This window comes from Crocodylus porosus, unplaced genomic scaffold, assembly GCF_001723895.1.
Source record: "Crocodylus porosus isolate Cpor-Errol unplaced genomic scaffold, CroPor_comp1, whole genome shotgun sequence".
Lineage (NCBI taxonomy): Eukaryota > Metazoa > Chordata > Crocodylia > Crocodylidae > Crocodylus > Crocodylus porosus.
In genome coordinates, this window is record NW_017728907.1 from 52,545,634 (window position 1) to 52,557,716 (window position 12,083).

The window sequence follows — 12,083 nt, forward strand, 5'->3', positions numbered from 1 at the left end:
ACCCTCCTCCACTTCCACCTTTCACCACAATTATCTATGCTTTAAAACCACCTGATTTTATTAACTCCACTAGCACAGCTGGCTCAATGCCTCCCTCCCTCCCTAATACTGCAAATCCCTTTACAGTTCTAGATGTGTCTGAATTAAATCCATTCCACATTTAGGACCTTCTCTATCCTAGAATTCCCTTTCTACCATGCTCTCTGTTTGCTTGCTAATAACAAAGATTATATTGTTTCATGCTGGTTTTATAATTTATTTATTAAATCATCACTTTGTCTCAGGGTCCACAGCAGGGGGTACTTGACAAAAGATCATTATAGTAGATCTTGTGGCCTACCTAGAGCCTCGTCGTGTGAAATGCTGAGTACCCTCATTTCCTATTATCTTCCACAGCAGATCATAAAACTCAGCATCTCCCAGAAAGTACTCAGCACATGGTTTTAATTGAACTCTTGTTGGTTAAACTTCAATTTCTTAGGGTGCCAACATAAGTATTCTATGTAGCAAATGTAACAAAGGAGGGTTTATTTTAAGCTACTTTCTAAATTCTTTGAGAAGGTAAAATACTTCTAGAGAAAACAGCACCATCCTTTTGGAAAAGTAGCCAAAATCTGTTTCTTGATCAATGTTGTTTCTTTCCCTTGGGGTTATAGTGCAGATTGGTTAGTCCTAGAAGGTTTCTTTTAAGTGCTGTTGTACACACACATATATATACACAGTCTTGCAAGCTTCCTGTTCCAGCTAGGACAACTAGCACTATGTTTTAACTTTTAATAAATACACTTAAAAAAACCCTTAAAACATATATTGAAAAATTAAACTCAGAGTGAAACCTGACCCCTTCCTCCCCCCGATTTAAGTAGATGAGTATAATACCTTGAGAATTACATGGAACTCAAGAAAAATGAAGGATAGGTCTCAATTTCAACTTTTTCACTAGCTCCTTCAGTGCGTTCTCCATAATTAGAAGAAAAATTAAAGCAATTAGATAAAAAACAGGTTAATTTAGCTTAGATCCTAAGATTTTAAAAAATAGTTACCTTGTCAATTTGCATATCTGAATACATAAGCATGGGCATGTACTATTTCCAACAGCTTTACCAAGGTTTTCTATAAAAACAATGGTATTCATAAAGTCTATTTAGATCTGAAGCCTCAACAGCTTCCTTGGAAAAGCATATTAAAAGATGACCAGATAGTGCTGTGAGGCATACTCAGAGCTGGCAGCTCCAGATGAATTAGATTTCAAACTAGGCAGGGCTGAGCTACCTAGGTGTTGCATTGGGACACCTGGGGGGTGGAAATCCACATGTTGGTGATTCATTACATGGAACACAATAGCAGTGAGTCAGTGGCCAGGACAGGTGTTAGGGAATACTCTCTCACTGGAGATACAGCCTGGTCATTTGTATGCAAAGGGCAAACAGCAGAGCAAAGCAGCAAAGGAAGAGAAGTTCTCTGGCACCAGAAAATACACAACCCGGTTAGCTGGGCTGTGTGCCATGAACAAGCAGTGAAATTATATTCTAATATTACAACTGTCAATTAACTTCCAGCAGGGTTCACATCTTTCTGAGATTTTGAAGACCGCTAGCACATCAACAGTTTTCAAAAGCAAATTGAATGTTGGTCCAGCTCTGCAGTTCTGTATATATCACAACTGACACGTTACTGCATACTCCAGTCAAAACCTGTTTCTTATGCCACACAAGGGGAATTGTGTTTGGCATACAGCCGGAGTGAAATCCGGACACCACAGAAGTTAATGGGAGTTAAGCCAATAAAAATCAAGATTTTAGAGCAGATGTTTTTCCTATGATGTATTTGAAGCAGTAGTTCAAACTCCTCCTGCCATCAGCCTTTTGGGTTTAGTTTGTATCAATCTACCATTTGTTCAGGATCTTTATTCCCCTAAAATGTATATGTATAATACAGGCAGACAAGGTTTTTTGGGTAAATGTTATATCTTCTATTAAACCAACTAAATAGTTGGAAAAGTTGTTCTTTGCAAGCTTTCCAGTACAAACACCCTTCTTCAGGCAGAGGGAGAGTCTGCCATTGTTTTGAGCTCTCCTGGATAACACAGACTCAATTTTTTCCAGAAGCATCTCTCTCTATATATATAGAGAGGGCTGCAACACACACGGGCTTTCCTACCTCCATTAGGGTTGTCTTGCACAAGTCTAAAGTAGTGTCTGCTGAAAAGAGGCAGAGGGGAAAATGACCTGCATGCCTTTGTTTTTGAGAGGTCAAACTGGGAAGAGCCATGGCAAAAGCAGGCGCTCCTGCCTGCTGTAGACTTATCAGAGAGCCCTAATGAGGCAGGAGAGTGCACACGTGCCCCAGCCCTTCCCACTCTGGCTTTGTAGGAGGTGCAGAGGACACTTACCTGCTGAAGCAACACAACAGCAGTTCTCAAATGGAGTGTTCCAAATTTAAAAAAAGTTGTGAGGGTGCCTTGAATCCAAAAAGGTTCAGACACACTGATGCAGCATCATAAACAGAGTAAGGACCAGAGACTGGCTCCCTTTCCTATGTACACAGGGCTTTTCAGACAACTGGAAACAAGTACCTTCCCACTTGTGCCAAAATTTAGAAAGAAAAGACAGATCAGAAATAATCTAATCTGAGTAGCCACCTCATGACCACCAAAAGAGACAGACTGAACAATCAGCCCTACATCAGTTTTGTTTTCACTATCTTTCAATTTTCAGCCAACACTAGGGCTTATAAATAATTCAAGAATGAATGACTTTATAAAAAGAAATCAGTTCCAACAGAAACAGATCTTGGTAGGAGCTGGATAACATTTAATACATTCACAGGATTGTGATATCCCCTCTAGCTGTAATATGGAAAACTGACAGCATCTCAGCACAAGTTTTATATTCTCATACTTTTTTGTTCTGCATATTAAAGTCATAGGTCTGTAATATACAGGCCTATGACTAGGACTCTGTGGCAATGCAAGTATGGATAATAAATAAATAAAGGTAACAAGGAAGGATTTTATAGTCTTGTTTCCCCAATCTTCTGAACTGGGATTTAAATAACAACACATGACAACATGGGTTCAGTGGCTACGGAACGACAGAAGGAGCCAGGAATTCTGGATTCTGTCCTTGGTTCTGCAATTCACTCATTGACATGGAATGTCATTTGCATTCCTTTTCATAGATATGGACAAGTACTGAAAAAAGTATAATCCAATGTTACCTGGGCAAATATTCTCCCCAGAAATGCTTGCATGTTCACCCAGTCAGAGACAAGACACCACCATGTGATTTCATCTGACCAATTACAAGTAACACAGCTCAGTTACCAGATACTTGCAGGAAACTGTGAATGATCAATGAATGGAGATAAAGAAATCCATACAAAGAAATTGAAATGAATGAAAAATGAAGGTATTCAGAGAAGTGCAATTTGCCACAGGAATTCTGTGAAGAGCATAAACCTGTTGTAAATCACTCACTCAGGACTTACGTTTAACAAGTTCTAGCAGCTCCTTCCTTTAATTCAAAAAGACAATATACTTTATCATTATCAAGATGAACAACAGGAGGGAACTATTTTTAATTGATCACAAGGTTATTAAAATGTTGGTCTTAACATGCACATGATATTTTACCCGTATCCTCTTATTGCCCAAATTCTTATTACACCTTCCCAAACCTACACCTCTGGCATACTAATACTTCTAAGAGAGTCAAAGAAATCAAAACCAGGATGAGCATGCTGTTTTCATACTTAAAACCTGTTTTTTCTCTATTTTTTTTAAAGGCGCAACCCTGTTCACATTATAGTCAATGGGAATGCCATAGCTGGCTTCAGTTGGCACGTTGGTCCTTATTTTTTAAATATTATTTAAAACCATTAGGGATACAGTTACTAAGAGATGCTACAAAAAATAAGATAAGGGTTCAGTCCTGCAATCTTTTTGTGCATGCAAACTAAAAACCAGTTTAGGTCAATGGAAATTTTTTCTTTATAAAGAATACAGATTAAGGTTAGACCGCGGTGTTGTTTATATAAATCATCAGGATTTATACAGATAAGCATCACATAACTGTTATATTTGTTTTGGACTGAAAAACTGGAGGTTCTGTAACAGTAAGTTATTAACGCTGATTACAAGAGAGATAAAATGTGCTTTGTATTTGAAAATCTGGTTTAGATTACTTTATATTGGTTTAAGGTCTAAAAGAGCAATATATAATTGCTCTTTTAGAGTCTGCATTCTGACAACTGATGGTGTTTTCCCATGATACCTTTATGAACTGTATGTTTGTAATTTCCTTTGTATTAAATCTGTACAAGTCATTTTCAACATAAATTGTTCGGTAACATGATTTTACTGGAAATGGGAAACAAAGCTCATTTTCTGTGACTGTCGCTGAATTTCACTTCTATTGCACTAATAAAAATAAATAAGAGGAATACAAAGTACTTTGACGAATGGGACATAATTGCTTTTGCCTTCAATAATTTTTTAATGCTAAGGTTCCTGAATTTCCAGAGGATATTTCCCAGAAAGCTTTCAACAAATCAATTCAACTTTATACATAAAAAGCCATCTATGGAGCACATGCCAAGGCACCATTACTAAGACCAATAAATCAAAATAAGCATACAAACCCAAAACAGTTCTTTCAAATGCCAGACTAAATAAACAGATTTCAGCTTTGAAACCACCAATTGGATCAACTTCTCTGATGCAAGCAGATTTCAGGCAGTTCAAACTTGCAAGAACAGGACAAGACTAGTATAGTGAGGACAATTAACACTTGGTATTTCCCAACTGATCACTTCCAAGCCCTTTGTAAAGCTTGATTTTCATGCACACAACACCCTCAGAAGCAGGTAAATATTACCCCCAGTTCACAGATTGTGAAACCAACCGAGAGTGGTATATGATGAGAAAAGTGGCACAGCTGCATCTGAACTCAGTAAAGTTGGTTAGGAGTTTTGACAAAACACTTGTTAGGAAATGCTGATTATCCTGCCTAAAAACCTTCTCCTGGGTCTGTATCAGTTCTGATAAACTTTCCCTGGGAGGGTTCCTTCCACCCTGGGTGGAATTATAGATCCAAACCACAGAGACAGACACCCACCCACACCGGTTCAGTGCCCTCATTCAGAGCCAAGGCTTGAACCTGGGTCCCCCATGTTCCAGGGGCTTTCCTTAACCTCATCTCTTGGGGCTATTTGAAGTGGATGTCAGAGTCTACATCTTGTGGATCTGTCCCTTTATCCATCCTACAAACATTTCTAAAGTTTTGTTCCACATCAGAAAGAAAAATTCCCAAACTCTGCAAGTATCTAAAAAACAGAAACAACATTTCAGGCCAGCCCTACAGAAATACTCCTGGCTGCTACCCTCCTGCCCAGTTCAATCCACTGGACCTGGGTTTCCCAACTTTGTTCTCATTGCATACTCCCTTCCAGATTTACCAGCTGCCTGTGTATACCTACCAGCATAGGTTTTATATTTTAACCCCTTAAATGCCAATTATTATTATAAATATAATTCAATCCGCCATTACACAGTTTATCCCACATACCCCGCAGAGATGTCTTGTGTACCCCCAGGGTACGTGTACCATGCTGCCCCTGCACTAGATCATGCTGCCTTCCAACTAGGGGTTAGCTAACACAATCAAAATACCAATTCCAAAAATACAGTTTTAAAATAATCCACAGGACACTGAGTACTCAGTAGGGTTTTATAAAACCCTATAAAGATATGAGTGGCTTAAGTCAAATTCATATGCGACTGAAAGATACCTGTATTACTATTTCACTCACATAATTCAGCAGTGCCTTTTAGTGTATATGTTTGTTACCTTTCAGCATCTTACCGGACAGAAAACAAAGCATCAAGCGGAGTTAAAATAATCTTGTCATTTCAGATCAGTATATGGAATTAATTTCAGCAGGTGGAGCTACAAAATGTCAACAAGAATTCAATATACTCTGACTTCTGAAAGCCTCAGTAGCTAAGTTAGTGTGACTTTGGCACAGTTTGCCTCATTTACCAACATTAAAACAAAATTAATTAGCACTTTTAAATCATTTTGCAAGCATTCTTTTGTCTGCTCAAAAAGGGTCAACATCACCCCAAACCACAACACATTAATCAAACTTTGTTTTAATGGCCAATTATTTTTATTACCATAGGGCCTAGGAGCTCTAACAGCCTGGAAATACTGTGAAGAAACTTTATAAAATCTGCTTATTCAGGCGGGGGAATGGGAAAACTAAGGATATTTTACTGGTCCACTCCAAGAAAATTTGTCCAAGGGAATGTCACAGTTGAAGTGTACAAGGCTGTTATAAATGCTCGTTAAAACACTCACCATTTGGGGCTCCTAGGGACAGTTCTCCAGGGAGCATGGAATGATTTATCCCACAATCACTTCACTGCTTTAAGTGCCACAAACCACGTCCTTTGAACTTCACCCAGAACTCTGAGAAAAGCTAATGCAGTTCCGCTACAAACTGAGAACCCTTATTATTTATATGACAAATTCCAGGAAACCTTTTCTGCCACGGTTTTTCTAACCCAATTTAAACTTGGTACTGAAGTTTATTTTCTCCTCAGTCTGCACATAAATCCCATTAGCGACAATACAATTTGCTTGCGCAGAAAGACATAAAAATAGAGCAATTCTCCATTGAAAAGAAAAAAAAAAAGCATGCTGCAACCACTTTATAAAACAGTTTTTGGACACTGCATACCAAAAGCTGACTCTTTCTTAGCAAATGGTTTTCCTGTCTGCCAAGGACAGATCCAGTCAGCTGTCCATTCACAGGATGGCAGGCTGTTACTCTGATAATACAGGAAATTATGTCAAGACTCTTCACATTAGGTGAGGAACTCATTCCAGGAGGGACATAAACAGCTCTTCCATGTGTTAGAGCTGAAAAGCAAGCACACATGGTCCTATCCCAGCAGGAGAATACAGAATTAGAGTTTAAAGGTATAACACAAATAATCCCTCCCCTTGACACAGAATACAAGTTTGTCAATTTTAGATGCATTTTTTGGAGGAGAGTGAAGGCTGCCTTCTGTGATTTTTTTCAAGGTGAGCAGTAATATGTTAAACTTTGCCATAAAGAATGGAAACATACTGTCAAAATACAATGAAAAACTTCTCCCACAGAAGCCTACAAATAACGCCTTGATCCTGCTTACACGAATAACGCCACTGACTTCAGGGATATGACACAAATCACGTCATAGTCACACGTGTCAAGTTAAATTGCCTGCGTCTGTACAGGATTAGGGTCTAAGCATGCATCGTTTAAACTGCCAAAGCAGCTGCAATTCTTTGGAAGCCCAAGCCAGTGTGTTTTTACAACCTGTCAAATGGAAGAATGCAAAGATTAGCAACTTGCCCAAAATGTCACGCAAGCCAATGTGGGAGGCGAAACAAAACTGTGGCGCCTGACCTCCCTGCCCCTGACTGACCATTGGTTTTGTCCTGTGTTTGCACAGCCCCTTGGCAGGGCAGCACTGCGGTCCAAAGCACAATGGGAATAAAAGTCAGTCATCGATCACTGGATGATGGAAGTGGGACAGGTAGGCAGAACAACTGAATGAAGCACACACCACGTGAGGCAGACTTGTGCCCCAAAATCGGGACTCCATCATGACTCGATTAACGTATTTCGCACTGTTAGCATCACAAGCCCACCGAAAAGCAAAAAAGAAGTGCTGTTTGGTATGAAAACGGTGCTGGTCGCTAATGGGACATTAAAGGACCATCCTCTAGCCCCAACATTTAAATGACTGCTGCACAAGCATCCTCTGTACAAAACTGCGTGCAAGAAACCGGGAGCAGTTGCCAGTGAGCCACAATTACAGCCATTTTCAAATCAGGTGTAAAACTTTTTTCAGCCTTGCACAAGGACAGTGCTCTTGTCCCGAGCCGAAGCCCCAGGAGCGGGCCAGGACAAGCGCTGAGGTTGGACTGGCTCCTGGCTGGGCTGCAACAGGCACCTCCGCCTCCTCCCGGGCCGCAAACACGGCCGGCCACTGGATGGACACCGCGAGCGGCGCCGGTGCCCTTCACCCGCCCCTACCTGGGCTCCTGCTTCTTGCTGCCGGCCCTGCGGAAGTTCATGCTGCCCCGGATCCCCCCGCAGCCGCCGCCGACGCCGAGGGTGAATCCGCGCGGGAGGCTTCGCACGGGGCATCCCCCCGCGGCCAGGCCCACGCGCGGAGACGCGCCGCGAGCAACCGCCTCCCTCCCCCCTCCCCCGCCCCGCACGTGGCCTCCCCGCGCTTCCCGCCTCGGCCCGCGGCGACCGACCGTCCGCAATAGCAACACAGCCCCTCCCAACACCCAGCCTGAGCCTCGCAACACCGCCCCGTCACACAACACACGGCCTGAGCCTCATAACACCACCACCCTGAGCCTCACAACACTGCCCTGTCACACACACCACCGCCCCTTGTCACAACACCGAGCGTCACACACAACACCCGGCCTGAGCCTCACAGTACCGCCCCTCACAACACACGGCCTGAGCCTCATAACACCACCACCCTGAGCCTCACAACACTGCCCTGTCACACACACCACCACCCCTTGTCACAACACCGAGCGTCACACACAACACCCGGCCTGAGCCTCACAGTACCGCCCCTCACAACACACGGCCCTGACCCTCATAACACCACCCATCACAACACCACCCTGAGCCTCACAACACTGCCCTGTCACACACAACACCACCCCTTGTCACAACACCAACCGTCACACACAACACAGTGCCCCTGAGCCACACAGCCCCGTCACAACACCCTGCACCTGTCACACAACACCTCACCCCTGACCAGGCCCCACACAACACCCTGCCCAGCTCTGTCAGGTTGTCCCTGTGTGTCAGTCAAGACGTGTGCGAGCCATGGCGGTCTGCGCAGGGAGGGGAGTCTCCTGCCCAGGCTTTGCAAACCGGTGGAAGGACACCCTTCCCATGACTGGATTCAATCATGATATTAAGAACATCTCTCCTCGCTGTTATCCACCTCCAAAACATTCCCAGCTGCTCCTTTCTTTCTGTAACCTTGGCTTGATAAATGGACACGTTAGCTAATCATGCTCCTTTGATCCCAGGAGAGGGATAGTCCAAATCACCATGACCATCGGTTACCTCCGGGTCTCTCTCCTCCAGCTCCAGGGCCGGGGGTGGGTCCAGCACCGTGGAAGAGAGGTGCAGAAGCTGACGGGCATCATCGGACATCAGACAATGCATTGCCCCGAGTTACAAATGAAGTAGGAGCTTGACTAACCGGCCTCCTACAGACCTGGGACTTTTTCCCTGGCCCAGACTCCAAGCAGAAGGGATGCCCTGGGCTCCACGACAAAAGGCAGCTGGCACCACAGTCTTCCCCTGGGTGCCCCCCGCTCTGCCCAGCTCCACCATCCTCCTGCCCCAGCCTCCCTCCACCTCCACCCGCACCCGACACCCCTACATCTGCCTCCCCACACCATGGCTCGCTCCTCCTTCCCCCGGGTCTACCTGTAGCTGGGTCCCTCAGACTCCTCATAGTCCATACCCCAACAGTGTACTTTCTAGCCCCTCTGAACCACAGAGGGGCAGCTGTTTTGGTTGTGGGCGTGGCTTCAGTCTCACTGAAAACAATGGGAGGTGACTATTAGAGGCCAGCTTACTACCATGCAGACAGTTTGTAGGGAAACACTAGCCATCTTACTGGCTTCAGCCTTCATGGTAGTTACAGGAGGTGGCAAACATTTTGATGAAGGGAAAATTTGCAAGACGGCCACCATGTGTTATGGTGTTAGCACAAAAAGACCCCAAAATGACCAGAGTCAAGATAGAAAATTGGGAGACTGGGCAACACTGAGTTGAAAAGAAAGACAGGTCTGCCAGAGCATGTGAACAGGGTTCTAAGCATCCCCTCTGCGCAAGAGCCTTCCAAATTAGGGTGTTTATTTGGTTGCATTTTTCTTAATATCAAAGGGCCAATCAAAGTTCAATGCTGTATTTTCTGGGACAGAGGTGTTTTTAGGTTAGAAAGTTTGGGCTGTAAGCACATTTAGGGTTGACCATCACATCTACTTGACAAACCAGACTAATGTTAGAGTCGTATTGGGGTAGGGAACACCAAATTCAGAATTGCCTGCAGCACTGAAACAGTCACTAAATGAAGCACCATTGCTGCTATTTTAACTTACCAAGGTGGTAACTGAAGAATTACAATTTTTCCTCTTCAGTCTTTATTCTGTTTGGACTGTCAGGTCCATTAAACCCTGAAATTAGAATCATGAGTTAGTATCAGTCATACAGTGAGATGCATAGTCTAACAACAGTATAAAATCCACTAGAATACACTTGAATTTATTGTCTTTTTGAGTGTCAACAGTTTACATCCACAAATTCTGCAGAATTTGTATGGTGGAACCATCTGTCTCACTACAATGCATCAATTAGACACACAATGAGAAATCCAAGTGCAATACATGCACATGTAAAAAATTTAAACTGCTCTGCCCTAATACCTTCCAGTAATTATTATAAATACCTTTCAGGTATGGAGTAATCATCACATTAAACAACAGCAACTACAATTCAGTGTCTTAGACTGAAGAGTGAAACAAATATAGGCTAGAATCCCCTTTAGTGGCCAATAATTGCTAAATCAGCTGTAGTGATATTAATATAATTCATGGTTTGCAGGGTAACTAATTACTTTGAGGTCAGCAAAGGAAACAATAGTTTTGAAGTGAGAACTGAGCAGAGGAAAGGTGAGGCTATCTACAGAAATAGGACAATTATTGTAAGCATAGAGTGCAGCATGGTAAACAGGGAAGTCAAGATTGGCAGAATAAAACAATGGGAACATTAAGCAGAAAAAATGGACAGAAAAGGGAGCATGAGAAGGATAAGTCAGCATAAACTGATTATTAGTTCAATGCAGATAATTTACCTAGCTCTGTGTAGAATCTCGATTAGCAGCAGCCCTGCCCTGCCATAATGCTGGCAGGATGGAGTTACCTTGAAAATGGGGTTGAACATTTTTTAAATAATGTATTTAATCACTTTGGATTGGATTCTGGAGCCTGAACACAGGTGAAGCTTCCATTAAAAAGTATCACAAACCAAACAACTGCAGAGCTGCTGTGAATAGCAACATCTATCATTGAGGCCAGAATGTCCCACAGCAGGCATACACCCACACATAGATGTACATAATAATGTTGTATAGTGCAACTTGAAACTAGGTACTTAACATTCTGAATTGTGAAATGCTCACACATTCCAGCAACACTTGACTGGATAAACAACTTTCATATGCTTATCCAGCATATCAAAGTCAGCTTTGGAAAGCTGAGTTTCACAAGCTCAGGAAGTTGGTTGTTGAGGCCCTGAGAGACCATGATCTGACAGGGAAGGGAGTCCACAATGAGCGGTCGCTCCTTAAGGAAGTGATGCTAAAAGTACAAGGGAAGTCCATTCCGGCCCATAGGAAACGTAGCAAAAGGGCCAGGAGACCCCTTTGGCTCAGTAGGGAACTCATGGACCTCCTGAATCTCAAAAGCAAAGCTTATAAGGGATAGAAGTTGGGAACTAGCACTAAGGAAGATTATACAGCACTGGCTCACACCTATAGGGAGCAAACCAGAAAAGCCAAGACTGAAACTAAACTCAAACGGGCTATGGGAATCAAGGACAATAAGAAGTCCTTCTTCAAATACATGGGAGGTTAGAGAAAAACAAAGGTAACATTGAACCTTTGCTGAACCAAATGGGCCAGCTGACAATTGACACCCAGGAAAAAGCTGATCTCCTTAACGCTTACTTTGCATTGGTCTTCCACAGGCCCAAAGGGATCACTGCCTGACAGGATGTAGGACTACCAGGGTAAGGTCAATCATATGCCTATAATTGGCAAAGATCTTGTGAGCGAACAGCTTGAGAGGCTGGACATCCACAAGCTGCGGCTAGTAAAGCGACCAAAATGCTGGCGTGCATCCACAGATGCTTCTCGAGCAAATCCCGGGACGTCATTCTCCCCTTGTACTCGGCCTTGGTGAGGCTGCAGCTGG

General features: G+C 43.1%; 1 protein-coding gene across 1 annotated transcript in view; it reads right to left on the reverse strand.

Moving 5' to 3' along the window:
- The window catches only part of TTC39A (tetratricopeptide repeat domain 39A), a 92,686-nt gene extending 84,486 nt beyond the window's left edge, over positions 1 to 8,200 (reverse strand). The window contains exon 1 of the mRNA XM_019531403.1: positions 8,092 to 8,200. Within this exon, the coding sequence (XP_019386948.1) occupies positions 8,092 to 8,132 (41 nt within the window). The 5' untranslated portion in view covers positions 8,133 to 8,200. The remainder of the gene's footprint in view (positions 1 to 8,091) is intronic.
- Positions 8,201 to 12,083: the final 3,883 nt, after the last annotated feature.